Source organism: Clavelina lepadiformis, chromosome 1 (assembly GCF_947623445.1).
Source record: "Clavelina lepadiformis chromosome 1, kaClaLepa1.1, whole genome shotgun sequence".
Classification (NCBI taxonomy): Eukaryota; Metazoa; Chordata; class Ascidiacea; order Aplousobranchia; family Clavelinidae; genus Clavelina; species Clavelina lepadiformis.
The window spans coordinates 13,065,034-13,081,427 of NC_135240.1; the positions used below are offsets into that span (position 1 = coordinate 13,065,034).

The following is a 16,394-nucleotide window of genomic DNA, read 5'->3' on the forward strand; positions in this document are numbered from 1 at the left end:
ATCTTTGTATGTTTTGTCCAGGAACTTTAATATATCAAGTAATACAATTAAGAGCAATGCGCCAAGCAGAACAGATATTGCACGACAATATTAAGCATTACGGCTGCCACTTTATACTTGATTTGTGTAACTGTAGAAATTATTTAGCAGGAAATTATATATATGCAAACAGGACGTTCGAAAATACCCGAGTATCTGTGCAAACTCAACAGGAGTGAATGGCAGTAAAGCAAGTATGGGCTATAGTTTGTGAAATTAGGCAAACAGTTTTAATGTCTACAATGCTGTTCAGTAGAATACCTTCAGGTTCTCCAGTCACCGCAATACCCCTATTCAACCTTAATCTCTCTTAATACCAGCTGAAAAACGCAAATTCTGAATGTTGAAATGTGTTCAACTCTTGAAAACTGATGACATGTCACTGTCTAGCGAAGTCATCGATCCTGGATGTGTTCCCTCCAAAGATGAAGCATCAATCAATGATGTGGTAGGGAAAAGATGATACCATCCTATGGAATTGGTGGAAAGATTCAGACTATCCAGCCGCACTTGAATGACTCCCATAAATGCTTTATGATCCATGCGCCCATAATCACCCCACATTATCACCTACAATATGGAAGGTCTTAGTTGTAACGAGAACAAAATGAATGTAATGATAATAATAGAAGTTGGACACAATATCGGATTTTTGTTGTCATATCTTGATGTTTACCTGCACAGCGTTGCCATATTGGGTCGGGTCAAATGTCAGCGTCTGGTGAAATGCTGGGTCAAGTGCGCGACGGGCAATTTTAGTTTTCTTTTTTGAAATACATTGTAAGTCGAACAAAAGGTAGACCTTTACATATGTGGCTGAAAAAGAAATAAGACTCGTTAGTATCATATGTGTCCATTTGAATAAATAGATAGTTACATTAACCTGGTAAAATTTTTGTGTTTGCCTTGGGTACTAGATTCCTTGCTCGTATAACTTGAACTTCAAGCTGGCCACGACGTTCATAAAAACCCAACTTCAAAATAAAAAGCATTTAATTATTCCATATAGGCTGTTAAATAAACAATGCATTACAAGTCAATAAATTTTTCTTCCTTTCAAAAAAAAAATAGCAACATTTGCCTATTAAAAAACTTACATTTTAAACAAAACAACACATGTGCCCTGCAAAGCTGTTTTACTTTAGTACTAATTTTCCAGTACTCTGGTGTACTTGATTGTTTTTAAAATACCTGAGTTGGTACTTGTTTGTCAATGTTTAAAGTTAATTTGTAACTACATATTAATCAAGTTAATCTATAAGACCGTTATGACTGGTCACCTATCCAAAGTGTTTTTTACACTATAACACTTTGATCATTATGTTCGCCTAATATGTTTAAGAATTGAAGAATTGTTTCCTTGTTTTTATAGTACAAATAAGTACTTGTATTTGAGCACAAAAATTTGTACTTCTACGTAACTTTGGTGCCCAGATAAATCAAAAAAGTACCTCAAGGTCTCCCAATGAACTAGCTGCAAGTGTTTGCCGACCTACAACTTGGCCAGGGCCTAATCCACCAACAAAATTTTGCAAGGTCTTATCAACAGATCTAGATACAATTTTTAATGTATTAGCATCAAAGCTTTCTGTTTTCATTAATTTTTTACACAGAATTCATAGTTAACAAAGAAGGTTTCACTTACGAAGATCCTTCAGATGCAATGCTTGGTATTGAACCTGATGGAGACTCCTTGCTTCCATTGCGGGTCAGACGAGGATGGATTCCGTATTCTGAGCACCGAGGAGAATTACCAGCTTTATGCTGACATCCTTCTGATGATAATATTAGTAATTATTATTTATTAAATAGGTCTTAATACAATCAAGTGAAGTTTAGTAAAAGTATTAAACAATTCCTGGAGTTACAAAGATTCTCACCAAGTGTGCTGCTGCTTTGGCTTCGACCTGTTATGCCAACCACACTTGTTATTTTCTGTCCAAGTGAGTTGGTTTTACGGGCTGAAGTTTTGCGTTCAACAGAATTGGTTCTTGACTGAGGAGTATTTCGACCAGAACTTGAAACAGTCATCTTACTCTGAGAATTGTTCTATTATACAAAGCAAGGTTTAAATTTTAACTGTACAGTATAACATTTCTTACAATAATGTTACAACTAATGGAATTCTCTTGTAGTTAGGGTTACTAAACGTACTTTGTCTTGGGTATGCAAATTAGCGCTTAAACTTTTTGACATGTATTCTTTCCTTTGTTGACTTGAAGACAATGCTTTTGCGGTTTTTTTGTTACTCTTGCTGCAAATTCCAAAAAAATTGCCTTACTGTTTGCTTTAACTGAGCTGATTAACCAGGATAAATTTTACCTTAGTTTGTTTTGATTAAGTTGTAAATCGTCACTCCCATCCACATATTCGGTGCTTTGTTGAGAATCTTGTTGTAACTCAGGCTGAGAACTATGAGAACTGAGAACTGTGCTATGAGTTCTTTGTGACTGTGGTGAAAGGAAAGTATTTCATGAGTGTAAAATTTAGAATAAGTTCAATAAAAGTCACTTGACATAACCGACTCGAAACCAATGGGATTTTGGTTCCAATATTTCAATGGTAACAGTAATTGAAGTTGCCATCGACCTGGATCGATGCAGTCAGCAACATGACCGCAAAAACATGTTTTAGGTTTTTTACAGCTCAGCTGTATGTTTTATATTGAGAAACTATATCAATAATTACTCTATAGGAAAGAAAACAACTAACAGCGTATGGATTGATGTCAACTGTCACAGATGGCACACAGCATGCAATTAAAGAAAACACGCACAAAGTGGATTGTAGGCTGATGCCGATGTTCTTTCTAAGCCTTAAGAAAACGGTACATTGTACAAATTTTTGCTTCACTGCTTAACATTTCCAGCAATTGAACTTAAAATATGGAAACAATAAACATACGATAATTTTTCAGGTGATTCAGTTCATGTAGTTAATTTAAATTGCAAAGCGTAAGAAAGTTTTTGACTTTTGTTTTATTTTAGATGCAGTGTTAAAAGAGGTACAGCAGTTAGATATTAGGAGAGGTTGTGACATATGAAATACTGACAATGCTGTTTGAGGTCGATATGAGTCAAAAAACAAGCTTGACAAATGCCAATTGAAATCAAAATTGAAAAAAATTCAGTGGTCGGATAATTATCACCAATAATATGTTGCATACTTGCTGATTAAGTTAAATTGTAAAGTCACCATGTTCCATTAAAACAAGAAAAGAATATAAGATAGCAACATCACGTCTGCAGAATTAAGAGATAACTAAAGTGAACAGTTACGAAAACAAATGAAATGTCGCTGGGCATGGCTAGAGGTAAAATCATAGAACACAAGGGAAAAATCCAGAACGTGCCACAACCAGAAGCGGCTGGTCATTATTTGTGGTTATATCAAGCAAATTTCACTGCGACTTATGGAAAATTAGGAGGCTGAAACAGCCAGAATGCTGAAAGAGACTAGTATTAATCATCTGTTGCACTAAATGTCATACTCTGTTTTTTATTATAATTACTCTTGTAGTCACAGCTAATGCACACTTTAAATATGGCATATTTCAAACTGACAAACATCACTGTACTGTAAATTTTACCTCCTTGGTTTGCTGGTGAAACAAATGAGGTTCATTTTCACGCTGCACGGAGTCTTTTGGAAATGTACAACAATTAAGTTGTGGAGAGTAGTCTGATGAATGATGTCTGCTTCTTGTCTTATGAGTAGCATCAAATTCACTGCTTTGAAATTGATCTGATCCACTATGTGGTTGTATTATTTCTTAGAACAAAAATAAAGGTTATGAGTACTCAACACAGTGTGCTGTGCTAGATACTCAGACTTACTTTTAATACAAATTATTTCTTTACCCTAGTATGACTTTACACTGAAATAAGATGTGGTAAAGTGACTGAAATTATGTTCACACCTGTTTTGGATGATCTCATTTTTCCTCCAGGTGGAGAAGGAAGAACCCGCATTCCACCAAAAGCACAATCGTGCCTTGAAGAGGCTTCCATGGATGAGGGGGAGGAACAAAGAGAAGTTGCAACATGACAAAATGATGCATGATCCTGATGTCTGTGGGATTGTGAAACAATTTTTAAAAGTGACTCTTTGGATTTCAATACCACGATAATTAAAATCAGTACATGTTATCCTGATGTCTCACATATTTCACATATTACTAACATACACATGTAAAACAAATTTTCTTGTCAATCAAATTTCAACATGTGGTATCATATAAATTGCCACATTACTACCTTGTATTTGTTGCACTATCAATTTGTCTGGGAGATATCGTTAAGGTGGAGTTGGGCTGGTCTGAGATGACATAACCGTTTGGGGCATTGCCATGATTGTCATAATCGGATGTCAAATGTGGTAAAGATGACATTGTGTGACGAGATACAGTGTGGGCACAATTTTGCATGGCTTGCTTGGCTGTCAAACTAAATGACATATTATTCTCATTCTTCGCTGGCTGGAGACTAAACCAACGTGGAACATCATCCAGTTGAGAAAGACCAAGATCCAGCAACACCTAATGTAAATTTATTTACATATTGTGTCAGATTTTTATTTTTAATTAGTATTCTTAAAGAGGCGTGTGGGTCAGAATTAAAATTTCTCTGATTTCGTTAGATTCTTACGTCACAGGCCTTTAAAAATCCTATGTCAACCAATGAAAAGGCTTTATGGTTGGTGTTGTTTTTAGTGTGGAAATTCCCCTAACAGTTGATTATGCTTCAAATTTCCAGATCGGGTGCAGATTTTAGCTAAAAAATGCCATGAAAATAGGCAAAAATTAGGGTTTTTACATCAGAAATTCTACTTTTGAGATTAAGTATGTGTTGCAGGAATTTAGTCATATTTCAGTATGATGTACCCCAGGCATACTTAATCCATATGCAAAATTTCAGGAAGCCCAATTGGCATTTTTCAAGTAATTGCATTTTTGGTTAATTCACTATGACAAACAAAAAAATTAGCACTGTTTTCTAACCCACACGCCTTCTAAAAGTGTGGGAAATACACAAGTATACTTAATGGAGAAGGGGGCATTGGGCCATAAGCGTTCTTGCATCTTAATCTTCTTCGTTTATCACAGTCATTTTCAAACGTTTTTAAAAGAAAGTACGCAACTGTCTCCTAGCAATTTTTTAAATGCTTCACGGTCCCTTAAAAAATCAACACAAAACAACACGTTGGTTTTTATGGTATCAATGTGACGGGTGTATCTGCTTCTTTGCAACCAGTTCGGCTATGTTTGGTTCCGTTTTGGACAACGCAACCCTAATATCGTGAATCACATTCAACCGGTTTCGAGCTTTTGGCTTGATGGCAAGTAGTGCCGTTTTTTTGGAAGGTGTTTCGCAGTCCCAGAAAATTGTCTCACGGACCCCAGTTTGAGAACCACTGGTTTATCATATTTTCATGATTCTTTGTTGACTCTGACCGAAAAGCGTTGTATAAACGCAAAACCCTTCTCTTAAATTGCATTCCCTTTTAGAAGAAACACACAAGCTTTGCGGTGTTTCTGGTGCAGCGCACTGTTTGAGAAACACTGCAGTATTTGACTCAAATATGAAAAATTTTAAGGTTTTTCACAGTTTCAACTGTATTAATGACGGTCTTAACAGAGATGCCAGTTTCATGGGACTGTATAAATAGATACTTTGGATTTTAATTTATTATTTTATTCATTCCAATTATTTTTCATTCAATTTATTTTATAACTCTTCTTTTTGCACAATGTTACTTCACAAAATACTTTGTACTTGCCTGGATGCACGTAGGGTTAATGTCACTATTGCGATTGTTGCTTCATATCAGACTTTACCCTAACAACTTTCTAGATAATTTTTTCCCATCTCACAGTACACCTGATGAAACAAACTTATGTTTGTGAAAGCTTGTGTGGAGTATAGTAAAATTAACCCTTAGAATGCTACTGTACCGGTATATATTCTAATTTTTATTTTATGAAAAGTTTACACAGCCTTAATTTTGAAATAATAACCCCTGTGAGCAATAATTATCTTAGTCAATACAGTTATTTATAAAGATTTTTTGCAGATAGCAACATTTCAGTTTCATTACAGTGAAGTCAGTCATGAAGCGAGGAGTAGAAGCTTATTTTTTAGCGTCAAAAAAGCAGAAAATTTTGTTAGTTTCCAAAACGGCTGTAAGCGGTGATATAACAGAAAACGATCACAGTAATGTTCCCTGTTCTAGTAAAAAGAATACCAAATGCTTAATGGACACATTTGACAATCCTGTGGTAGATAACCGAAAGCATCTTAACTGTTGAACAATGTGTGGAGTCCTTCTGACAGCTTTATTTGGCCTTTCACCGAATGTAAACACAGCGATAAAAGTAACTCGGAAAGCAACATATTTCTGGTTCAAACTAATATTTCGAAAAATGGCTTATTTGGCAGTTTGAGGTGTTAAGCTGAGTCGTCTTGTTAAGTCTCCGTTGCAGAAATGTGCCCAACATGTACATATCGCAAGGTCATTGTGCAAGAAGTATGCAATGCCAAATTTTTTTACTCTCATGGCTGATGAAAAAACAGATTTTTCGATACAAGAGCAGCTGAGTGTTTCAAATATGAAAGATTCCTGTGTTTCGCTCTTGCACCTGATCTTACAGGCACAGGTTTAGCAGATCAACTTCTTCGAATTCTTAAAAAATCTGGTGTAGCTATTTCTTTTATGGTTGCACAAGAATACAAAGGTGCTTCCGTCTAAAAGCGATCTATGTTCATTGTGCTGCTCATAATCTAAATCTCTGCCTCACTCATGCTGCATCCGTTCAATCCATCAGCTCCTCAGTTGCGCAAGCCAGGCATCAAACAAACGTCCAGTAAACAATTGCATCAAAATGTCCAGTGAGCTCCCGTGCAAGGCTGCAACAACATTGCCAAACACGGTGGGTGGTTCCCACTGATACAGCCTCCACTTGTTACAGAAGAGCAGTGTTTTATCCTTTCTGGATAGCGCTGTGGCTCAAATTAATGAATGGTTTAGTTCTCAAGTGGAAGCAGTTCTTTCTTTGCAATCAGTGTTACCTCAATATTGCATTAAGTTCTCCCTTGGTAGTATTGAGGTCGCTGTTAAATAATTTTATTTTCCATATATTGGCAACGTTTCGGGTAACCACTGCTTCAAATGAATGTTTCTTTAGTACTTTGAAGTACATTTGCGGTTCACCACGGGCGAGACTCGTTTAAATGGTCTCGCTTCTTTGCACATTCATCATGATATGGCATTAAATTACGACAATGTCATTGTTGAGTTTGGTCAAAAAAATCGACGTCTAGATTTTATGTAAAGTCACATGATCATTTGTTGTTTCGTTGCTTGCCCTGTTGTATTAAACGCTGTGAACAACTTCTTTTATTATTTCATTAATGCCTTTTAGTTCCTTTTACTTTGTAAAACACTGTTAGCATATTGATATGATATTTTATAAAAATACATTGTGTGTTTATTTTGATGTAACATTTACTTTAGTAGTAATAATAATAACATATTACGAGGGTAATGATAAAACTACAATTGATTTCCAGGCATTTTTAATTTTTTTGCGTTTCGCGCATTTTGGCGGAAGGGACATACACAGGAGTTTTAAATCTAGCACTAAAATGTTTTGGCCCCACCCCTCCACGCCATCCTAAATACACGACTGGATATATATAATCTTATACCAATTATGACTTGTCACTAAGTACAAACAACAAGTTTTCTAACAATATTCAGGGGCATTGTGCCGAAACTTATTGCGAAAATACGTATCACGATGTGACACTATAATCGCAGCCACCTGGGTCATATGACATGGCAAATTCACATTTTCGGCAACTTTTGCCTTACCACAAAAAATTTTGAAAAGTCTTTATTAGGTATATTTACCGCCTGATTTTCTTTGACATAAAATTCAGTTGTATCGTTATGACTTATCCCACACTTTAAATACATTCTGTATTATATGCTACACTGGACAGTTACAAGATTAAACAGATCATATACCTCTCCCAAGAAACAATTGCTGGAACCCAAACATCGGTCAAAATCCCACATAGTTAGTTCTAGTGTCATTGAATCAAGGTCTTGTCTTCGAATGGGTTCATAGACAAAAGATTGATTCCAGTGAGGGTCGAGAGTTTTCTTTGCAATTCTTGATCTCATTCTGGAAGATGCACTTCGATCTAAACAAATTATTACCTTAGGTAAAAATACAAAATTTGCCCTGATACGACTCAGATGCAATAGTTTTTAATTGTGAAATTAAGGATGGGCTTACCAGGTAATAAATACATTTTTATGTATGGGTTCCTGTGGTTTCCATCTGGTCTAGCAATAAGATCAGCTGCTTGTACCAACGTAACATGGAGCTGTTGTGAAGCTTGCTGATACCAAACACGCACCTGCCGAAATACCTCTCAGTTTATTCTTGACTGATTCATATGCTACATTTATAAACTATGGATAATTAATTCTGAAGTCACTTATGATTCGTATTTTCATGTTTTATTGAAATCTTCTTTAAAGTTTTTTCTGAGACATACAGACAATTATACCATCAAAAATACTTTTTAGCAACCGCACAATATTTACTTTTGTTAAAAGTTAATAGAATAACTAATCCACCTGCAATCTTCCACATACAACAAGGGCTGTGGATTGCTTATTTGAAAAGGCAGGATGTTGTTGTGGAGTTGCATAGGAACTACTTCCTTTGACAATATTATCTTCGCGCTTTTGAGAATCAAAGGAACTACTGCTAGACTCTGTTACACGACGAACAGAAAAACTTTCAGGATTTCTTGATTCATCTTGTGTTGGTCGTGATACCACCAACTCCACCTAAACCAATTATGAATTTTTGATTTCTTGAAGTAACATCAAACATTCAAGGCTCAAGCAATATACATGATGGAATAGGAGTAATCATTACCACTTTTTTCTTCTTGGAAGCTAATACAGCCTCGTAAACCTCATCAAATGTCGCATCTCGCAGGCAGTGTTGATTCCATTTCAATACCTCGTCACCTGACTTAAGGTTGCCTATAACGTCTGCTAAACTCCCTTTTTTTACCTTGGTGATAAAAGCACCAAGATGTCCAGATTCTGTCACTTTTCCACCCACCACCTCAAAGATAAAAATGATATTCATCAAATTGACAGATTAATGCAGATGGGAAGCAATTAAACACAAAAAGTGTAACAAAACTTACCTTAAGACCAAGTACACCTCCATTCTCCATTTGTTCTGGTTGCAGAGATGTCAACTCTTTGTTGAGAGTCATTTTTCCGATAAGAAACTTACCATCAGATGAGGGTTGCCACATAACAGGCTGCTGCAAATGTTTTAAGAAAAGATCGCAATCAGTTAAGTCAATGACGACAATAACACGCTATCAATCAGATAAAGTGTTAAATTAACCATATCATAAAATTTTTACAAATATTTGAGTACAATGAATGACTGGCAACTAAAAAAACATGTGTAGAAGCTTTGAATTGTAGTGAGTATTGCTACACTTCAAGCTAAAACTATTTCTGTAAATAAAATTAGTCACTCTAAACATGAGCTTAGTATGCCCGCTTAATACTGTATTAATATATAAATAAATACTGTATTACTGTATACCACTCTGACTTGAATAATGTTAAATACAGTATAATTTACTATGGCTTAGTGCAACATTGAAAGAGGTGATTCATCAAATTTTCACAAAATTAAAATGATTCGATTATATTAACAAGCATCATGCAACAATGCAACTCAAAACATGCAAACAAGACCAAGTACCAAAAGACTACGCAAATTTTATTTTCACTACGTTTTACAATACAAGAAATTCTAAAAGATTATAACAACAAATATTTTATAACAGCGCACAACTTTCACAACAAATCGAGGTAGCTTGGGGTACTATGTGGACTCAGAAACCTGCAGCAAGGTATGATGGATAAAGGAAGCAAAAAATGTTGCATTTTTGTCAAATAGCTTAAACCTTAGTTTTTACCTGGCAAGTAAAATCCATGCTTGAGCCTACATCAATGTTAGTTGTGATGCCAGGGCAATGTTCACAAGAATCAGGATTTAAATTACATTTTCTGTCAGATTTTGCATCAGTGTCATGACCCGGCACCGTTTTATGCTTGCTTAGAATTCTTTTCAGCTTATGCTTTGTTGCATTATACGGGCTATTCATGAATGCATTGTGATGAATACTCTTAGGTTTATGTTGAAATAGCTGTTCCTGCTTTTTTAATGTTTGAGCAGCAGCTTGGTTAAGCTTTCCATGGAAAGGTGAAGATATAAAGAGCAAACTGCAAGGTTGAAGATTATTTTGACCTGTAAACAAACAGCATGCACATGCAGCAAAATGAATCTCATGAAGTAACAATAACCAAAAAAGTGTTTCAGTTTCAGTCTATAGGTTTTGTTCAGGCCATATTTCTTTGCAAAACTGAAACACAGTTTACAAGGAAAGTTTTGAGACAAAGTATAACACAAAAGCTTGCAACATGCAATACATTTACAAAACATGGACATTTGGAGAACTAATACAGGAAACATTAGCATGTCCACAATACCTTATCATTAGTTAAATGGTTGATATAACTGGAATCATAACCACTTTCAATACTTTTCTGTAAAGCAGGACTTCCTGAAATTTGCAAAGTTGCAGTTCAAGACTCATGCATGTCTCAACAGAAATTATTCATTATAAATGAAATAATGTTACATTATATGGCAAACATCAAGCAACTTAGTGAAAAAGATTGATGGTTATCAGAAATTAAAATTCACAAAAGGCGTTAAATGTACTAACTAGTACTAAATTAAATTCTAGTGTATGCAAATTCAATGAAAGTAGATATACGTTACTAGTTACTGTTGTTAGCAATGCGTTCTTCAAATCCCAAACTTAGCTGATAAATATCTAATGTAGCTAGTAATGCCTAATGCGCTGCTTCACAACATTAGTTGGAAAAACGCGGCAAAATACATAAATGCTAAATTTCAAATAATGTGGAGACGCAAACAAATGTAAAAGTTATTTATGACATGTCACTTTTCCTGAAGGTACAATTAGATGTAATAAAAGTAATAAAACTAAGTAATAAAGCGTTGACACAAAGTGGTTAATGGAAATGATTCATTCCACTTCTAAAAGAATGAAGACAATAGCCAAGAAACTGACAATCAATTGCAGCAAGGTTTCCAGTTAACCATGTACCACATTTAGGTCTAATTCTACGAATACGATAGGCATATACTTGAACTTGCGTGTATGTTGTCAGCTATCAAACCGTATTGATAGAAAAACGAGTGAAATATAACAATAAACATTTACATCATTTCCTGCTAAATATGAAATTAAGCCACCACTTAATTACGTAATTTATCTGCAACTACAAACGTTTTGAATGAAATATGTTATTACGTAACATATTGAAACCAGTTCTACAAGAAATGTTAGGTTATAGGACAACTGGTAAGCAAAAAGTTGATTTTAGCTAAAGAGAGTTGGATTAAAGTTAGATTTAAATTAGATGGTACGTTAGGCACAGTTACCAACTACAGTATGTCATAAGATTTTAGTTACAGGTTAACGAGAAACCCGTAAAAATAGCTCGAAATGAACGGATTTTTCCGATGGAATAACGTGGTGAAATCCTATTTTAATGCCGGCGTATAATGAGAAATACTTTGCAATACAAAACCTCAACGTATATATTGTATTTAAGTGTGACAAAACTTAAACGAGAAACAACGATACAACAGTATTACTAACTGTATAAATAATACATGATGTAGTAGCAAGTCTTAGGTAATTACTTTTGGCAGCATGCTAGGCAACTTACCACAAGTTAACTCAAACTTGCGTGCAGAACTGCAATTATATGATAACGAGAGCAAATGTAGTGGGCCGTAGATATAAGTTTAAACCATTCAGTACTTTACTTTTTACTAGCAGTATTACTAATTAGCAAAATCTTATCGCACCACAACAAGAGGATATTTTTGTAATATACTTGGAGTTCTTTGTTTGAAAATGCACAGTAAATTAGTTTTCATAAAAATTCTCTGTTTGTTTCGACGACTTCATTCCCGGGATCAGGCATTTTAAGGTTTTATTTTGGCGATGGCAGAAATTTTAAGAGACCGCAACTTTTGAACAACAACTGTTAATTTTTTGATATAGTTGCATAAGTATAAATTTTGAAAGACTGTTGGAGAAATTTAAAAGACTGCTTCGGTCCAAAAACATCCTTAAAAAAACACTTCCCAAGGTAATGGCATAGGGCCAAGGTACCGGTTTAACTGAAGTCAAAGCAACTTCACCTGCACGTCTGTTCTTGGTTTAACCTTCAAAACCAGAAAGCGATTGTTTTCGGTGCATACAAATTAACTTCACATGAATAGTAATCGACATAACAATAAAATTCGCCTTTAGGTTACTGACAATGCATTCACATACACACCACTCAAACTCTCTTATATCATGTAAGTTTAGAATAATGGCAAGTTGAACATTGGTTGACGAAAGTTGTGCACCTTAACGAAATGTAAAACAACCCCGAACGATAACAAACTTGGCAGAATTCCCAGACTTGGAAAATTCCCTATCATCAAATTTTGGCAGAACACACCACTTCCAAATTCTCTAAACGCGTCCCCAGGTGCTAACGAGAAATTTTGGTCGGCATTCAGATAACCCCATTTAAGAGCAATCATATCTTAAATCAGGGTTCGGGGCAACCTTTTCAGCACACCGATCGACTCAAAATCAAACTGATGGGCTGCGAACGATCTATTGTCGGCTAAAGGCTAGACAAGTAGCCTACGCATTGTGAACGCAACTTTTAAACTTAGAAGTTCACTTGGACTAATTTTCCCCAGTATAGCACTCACATGTACAATAAACACAATGCATGATTGATGTCACAGAATGGGGATTTTTTGTAATGTAAAGGCTCAAGTCAAAAAATCCAAACGTTTTAAAAAAGCCAACGTTATCACCAAGCTACAAGCGAAAGTTCAACATGTTGTATGGTTTCAGTGTGTGGTTGGAAAAATACACAGGCTAATTGTTATAAAACATTATAATGGTTAATGGTAACTATGCAAAAAACGATCGGCTAGTTACTCACCCTATCTTAAATGTTTCGAAGTTGATATCAATCGTTGAATTTTTTAAACAATATTTTATGAGATTTTTTTAATATGTTATCAGTTATTTCTTTACATGAGTTATTTCTTTACATTTACATACGTTGGAACAATCACTGTCACTACATCAATGTAATTGAATGACAGCTAATCAATGAGAAAAATATAATGGGAAAGTTTTCACTCACGAAGCCAATTTATACCGATAGTAAAAGGAGGAATCATATTATCCTATTAGCTTACGCAAATTTAATTGCATTGATGGTTTCCACAAATGGATACCGTAACAAAATTTCCTTGGCGAAAAATTAGAAAATTCAATAATTTAAAATGAGTACAGGTAAGCACATAAAAAGATTTTTTAAAAACAAAAGGTTGCAAAATTTAATAACTCGCATGAAGTAAAAAGGTATACAAGTACTAAATGACTACCACTTAACACCAAACCAAACTAAATACACTGAAAAGGAACAAAGTGACAAGTTTTCAATTTATAATAAATTAATGCAAAAAAGTTAAAAGTTAATTAATTCTTTGGTGCACTAACCTTTTCCGCTAGATTCCATTCTCTTCTCAATTTCATCACCACTTGAATATTCGGGGGTAGATAAAATGTCCTCATCCGTACTACTTAGTGATGGCTTCCGCCGCAAGTGTTTACCTAATGAAGATAAAGTCATCATGATCAAATGCTGCCTTGAGTATAGATTCTCATGAACAGTTCCCAAAGTAAACATTTAGTGAGATAGGAAACAAAGTAAAAACTGCAGGTATTTGCCTTCTGGCTTCAGATTAATCTTAGGACAATGATGAAACTTGATGAAAGTTTCAAAATCCTAGTGCAAGGCGTGTCCACTGAGAGGCTGAGATTAGCATTATTTATGGTCAAATCAAAATATAACATGTTAAATACAATGCCTGCATTGGATTAATTCAGGCTAGAGCACTAAAATAAAAAATTGCCCATAATTTAAATGTTTTGTTTTGGGATAACTGTAAGAATTTGGGTTGTGTTGGGCAATACCATTAAATAAAATTCAAAAAATACAGGATTTTAAGCTTATTACTTCTTGGTTTGAATTATTCACGTTTTAAAATTAAGACATAAGGAACCTATTCCATAAATATCAATAAATAAAAAGCAAAATATATATTAGTGGTACAAGAAGTGAGAAAAGGTTGCCAACCTTTTACAAGAATGGTGTCATTTAACCATTTGTCGGTTAATATTGACTAATAGAATAAAAAAACCAAAACAAATTACATCTAACTTGTTTTGCGATCATACCTGCTCTACTATTTTGTTTGGCATAGGTTTTCCGCAGTGCACTACCTTGAGAATGGGCAGAAACACACCGAGGGCTACCATCATGTCTTCGATAATTTTTATGACAAGTGGTATGACTGCTTAATAAAAAAAAATTTATATCTGGGTAAATTGATTTCTTTTGGTATTTGCACTGAAAAAGTGACCAAATGAGAAAACATAGTTTAGTCTGATTCTGATATCAAATGCCTTCATCTAGTAGCAATAATATAGTTATCTGACAGCAACTCAAGCTTCTTAATGTTTGTTTCAAAATATATAAAAATGATAATAACATACCGGGACTGATTAGAATCAGTATAATAGGTGTGATAATCCACAGGAAAGTTTTTATGTTCATTAATTTGATGGCTGTGATTACTGGTGCACATTGCTCTTGAGTTTGGGGTTGTACACCCAACACAGAAGTAACGAACTCCACTATTACAATCTCGATGCAGATTATTATTACATCGCTGCATCTTGGTATTGTTGCATCCAGTCTAAACATCAAAATCAAACTTAATGTAGTCTATTGAAATATTTTCTAAAACAAGGAAAATCCAGTTTAAGATTTGTAAGAATTTAAAAGAAAAAATCAATGGTACTATTTGTATTAATAATTAATATAAATCATTTTTAAATATCCTATTAATCACAAAATTCAGCTAAGTTTTTTAAAAATCTATCTGACAGTTTTTCAACAGAAATCTATATTTCGCCTAACAGCAGCATCTTCAGTTTCTAAAATGGCAAGCAATGAAACACAACACAACAAACGGTTAATCCATAATAGTATCTAGTAATTACAATTACGCTTATAGCCATGTAATGTAAAGAAATAACTAAAATAAAGTTAAATTTTAGTAAAGTATTTGCAAAGAAAGAGACCGGTAAAATCATATACTATTCTGTAAGTCATGTCTAAAATCACACAAATTAAAAATGTAAAAAATCTAGTCCTGTGTATGAGAGTGGTAAACAGCAAACAACCCAAGGTAACTGTAGTATGGTAACAATTGATAAGGATGACCTGGATAATTATCGAATTTTTGGAATCAGTGGAAATAAAAATTTTGTAACTTGAGCTAATAAATTTGTGTTACTTACAGTTTTTCTTACTGTATCGGAGTTTACACTGTCAGGTGAATCGTCCAAAACATTTATGGCATTTTGACTTCCATATGATGACCTTGGTCCACGGTAATAACTGTTTGAGTTATTTGACCCTTCATTGTCACTCATAGCACCTAACATATGTATGATTACGCATAATGCTAGTGAACAAATAGGCATAACACAGCAGATGTTCCCCTATTGATAAAACCGCAACACAGTTTAGGTGGGACTAAAGCCAGTTTAACCTCGATTGACTGTTCCTTGGATACAAATTTATTTTTACTGTAACACTTACATCGTTGATGTCTCCTAAAGTTGTGATTCTTTTTCCTGGGCATTGAATTGCAGCCATGGTCTTGCCCTAAAGAATAATATCTATAAATGGAAATTTAACAATACTTTTCAACATAACGTTGGACGTAATTGAGAATTTCAGTTGCGTAACTATAATGCGGAATGTTACGCAGTTTTGACACATGTTATCCGGAGCTAATAAGGTCGCTTTTCGAGTAATTGCATCGCGTCTCACACTTCAGGTTCCTGGTATATATGAGAGCTAGTGCAACTACGTTTTCACTTCCAACATTTTCTTTCTCGCAGTAAAACATTGCACAAGCGTGTTTGAGTGACAGATTCAATTACAGGTTTCGTGCGATGGATAAATATTCCACTGACTTACTTTTGTTTAGGATTGTTATTGTCACAGTATTTCACCAAAAATAATTAATTGCACGTTCATAG

At 34.6% G+C, this 16,394-nt stretch overlaps 1 protein-coding gene across 7 annotated transcripts in view; it reads right to left on the reverse strand.

Moving 5' to 3' along the window:
• Positions 1 to 3: 3 nt before the first annotated feature.
• The window catches only part of LOC143460080 (regulating synaptic membrane exocytosis protein 2-like), a 30,932-nt gene continuing 14,541 nt past the window's right edge, over positions 4 to 16,394 (reverse strand). For 3 of the 7 annotated variants that reach the window (XM_076957486.1, XM_076957460.1, XM_076957510.1), the window contains 22 exons: positions 15,949 to 16,014; positions 15,645 to 15,784; positions 14,835 to 15,037; positions 14,517 to 14,635; positions 13,776 to 13,889; positions 10,071 to 10,402; positions 9,276 to 9,398; positions 8,996 to 9,190; positions 8,689 to 8,904; positions 8,342 to 8,465; positions 8,068 to 8,246; positions 4,296 to 4,576; positions 3,959 to 4,110; positions 3,629 to 3,810; positions 2,362 to 2,489; positions 2,194 to 2,293; positions 1,920 to 2,088; positions 1,685 to 1,814; positions 1,491 to 1,590; positions 923 to 1,013; positions 716 to 855; positions 4 to 609 (listed from right to left, as the gene is read on the reverse strand). In XM_076957486.1, the coding sequence (XP_076813601.1) occupies positions 394 to 609; positions 716 to 855; positions 923 to 1,013; positions 1,491 to 1,590; positions 1,685 to 1,814; positions 1,920 to 2,088; positions 2,194 to 2,293; positions 2,362 to 2,489; positions 3,629 to 3,810; positions 3,959 to 4,110; positions 4,296 to 4,576; positions 8,068 to 8,246; positions 8,342 to 8,465; positions 8,689 to 8,904; positions 8,996 to 9,190; positions 9,276 to 9,398; positions 10,071 to 10,402; positions 13,776 to 13,889; positions 14,517 to 14,635; positions 14,835 to 15,037; positions 15,645 to 15,784; positions 15,949 to 16,014 (3,500 nt within the window). In that variant the 3' untranslated portion in view covers positions 4 to 393. Of the gene's footprint in view, positions 610 to 715; positions 856 to 922; positions 1,014 to 1,490; positions 1,591 to 1,684; positions 1,815 to 1,919; positions 2,089 to 2,193; positions 2,294 to 2,361; positions 2,490 to 3,628; positions 3,811 to 3,958; positions 4,111 to 4,295; positions 4,577 to 8,067; positions 8,247 to 8,341; positions 8,466 to 8,688; positions 8,905 to 8,995; positions 9,191 to 9,275; positions 9,399 to 10,070; positions 10,403 to 10,644; positions 10,719 to 13,775; positions 13,890 to 14,516; positions 14,636 to 14,834; positions 15,038 to 15,644; positions 15,785 to 15,948; positions 16,015 to 16,394 lie in introns of all 7 variants that reach the window. The other 4 variants (XM_076957477.1, XM_076957469.1, XM_076957501.1 and 1 more) reach the window with 4 other exon arrangements.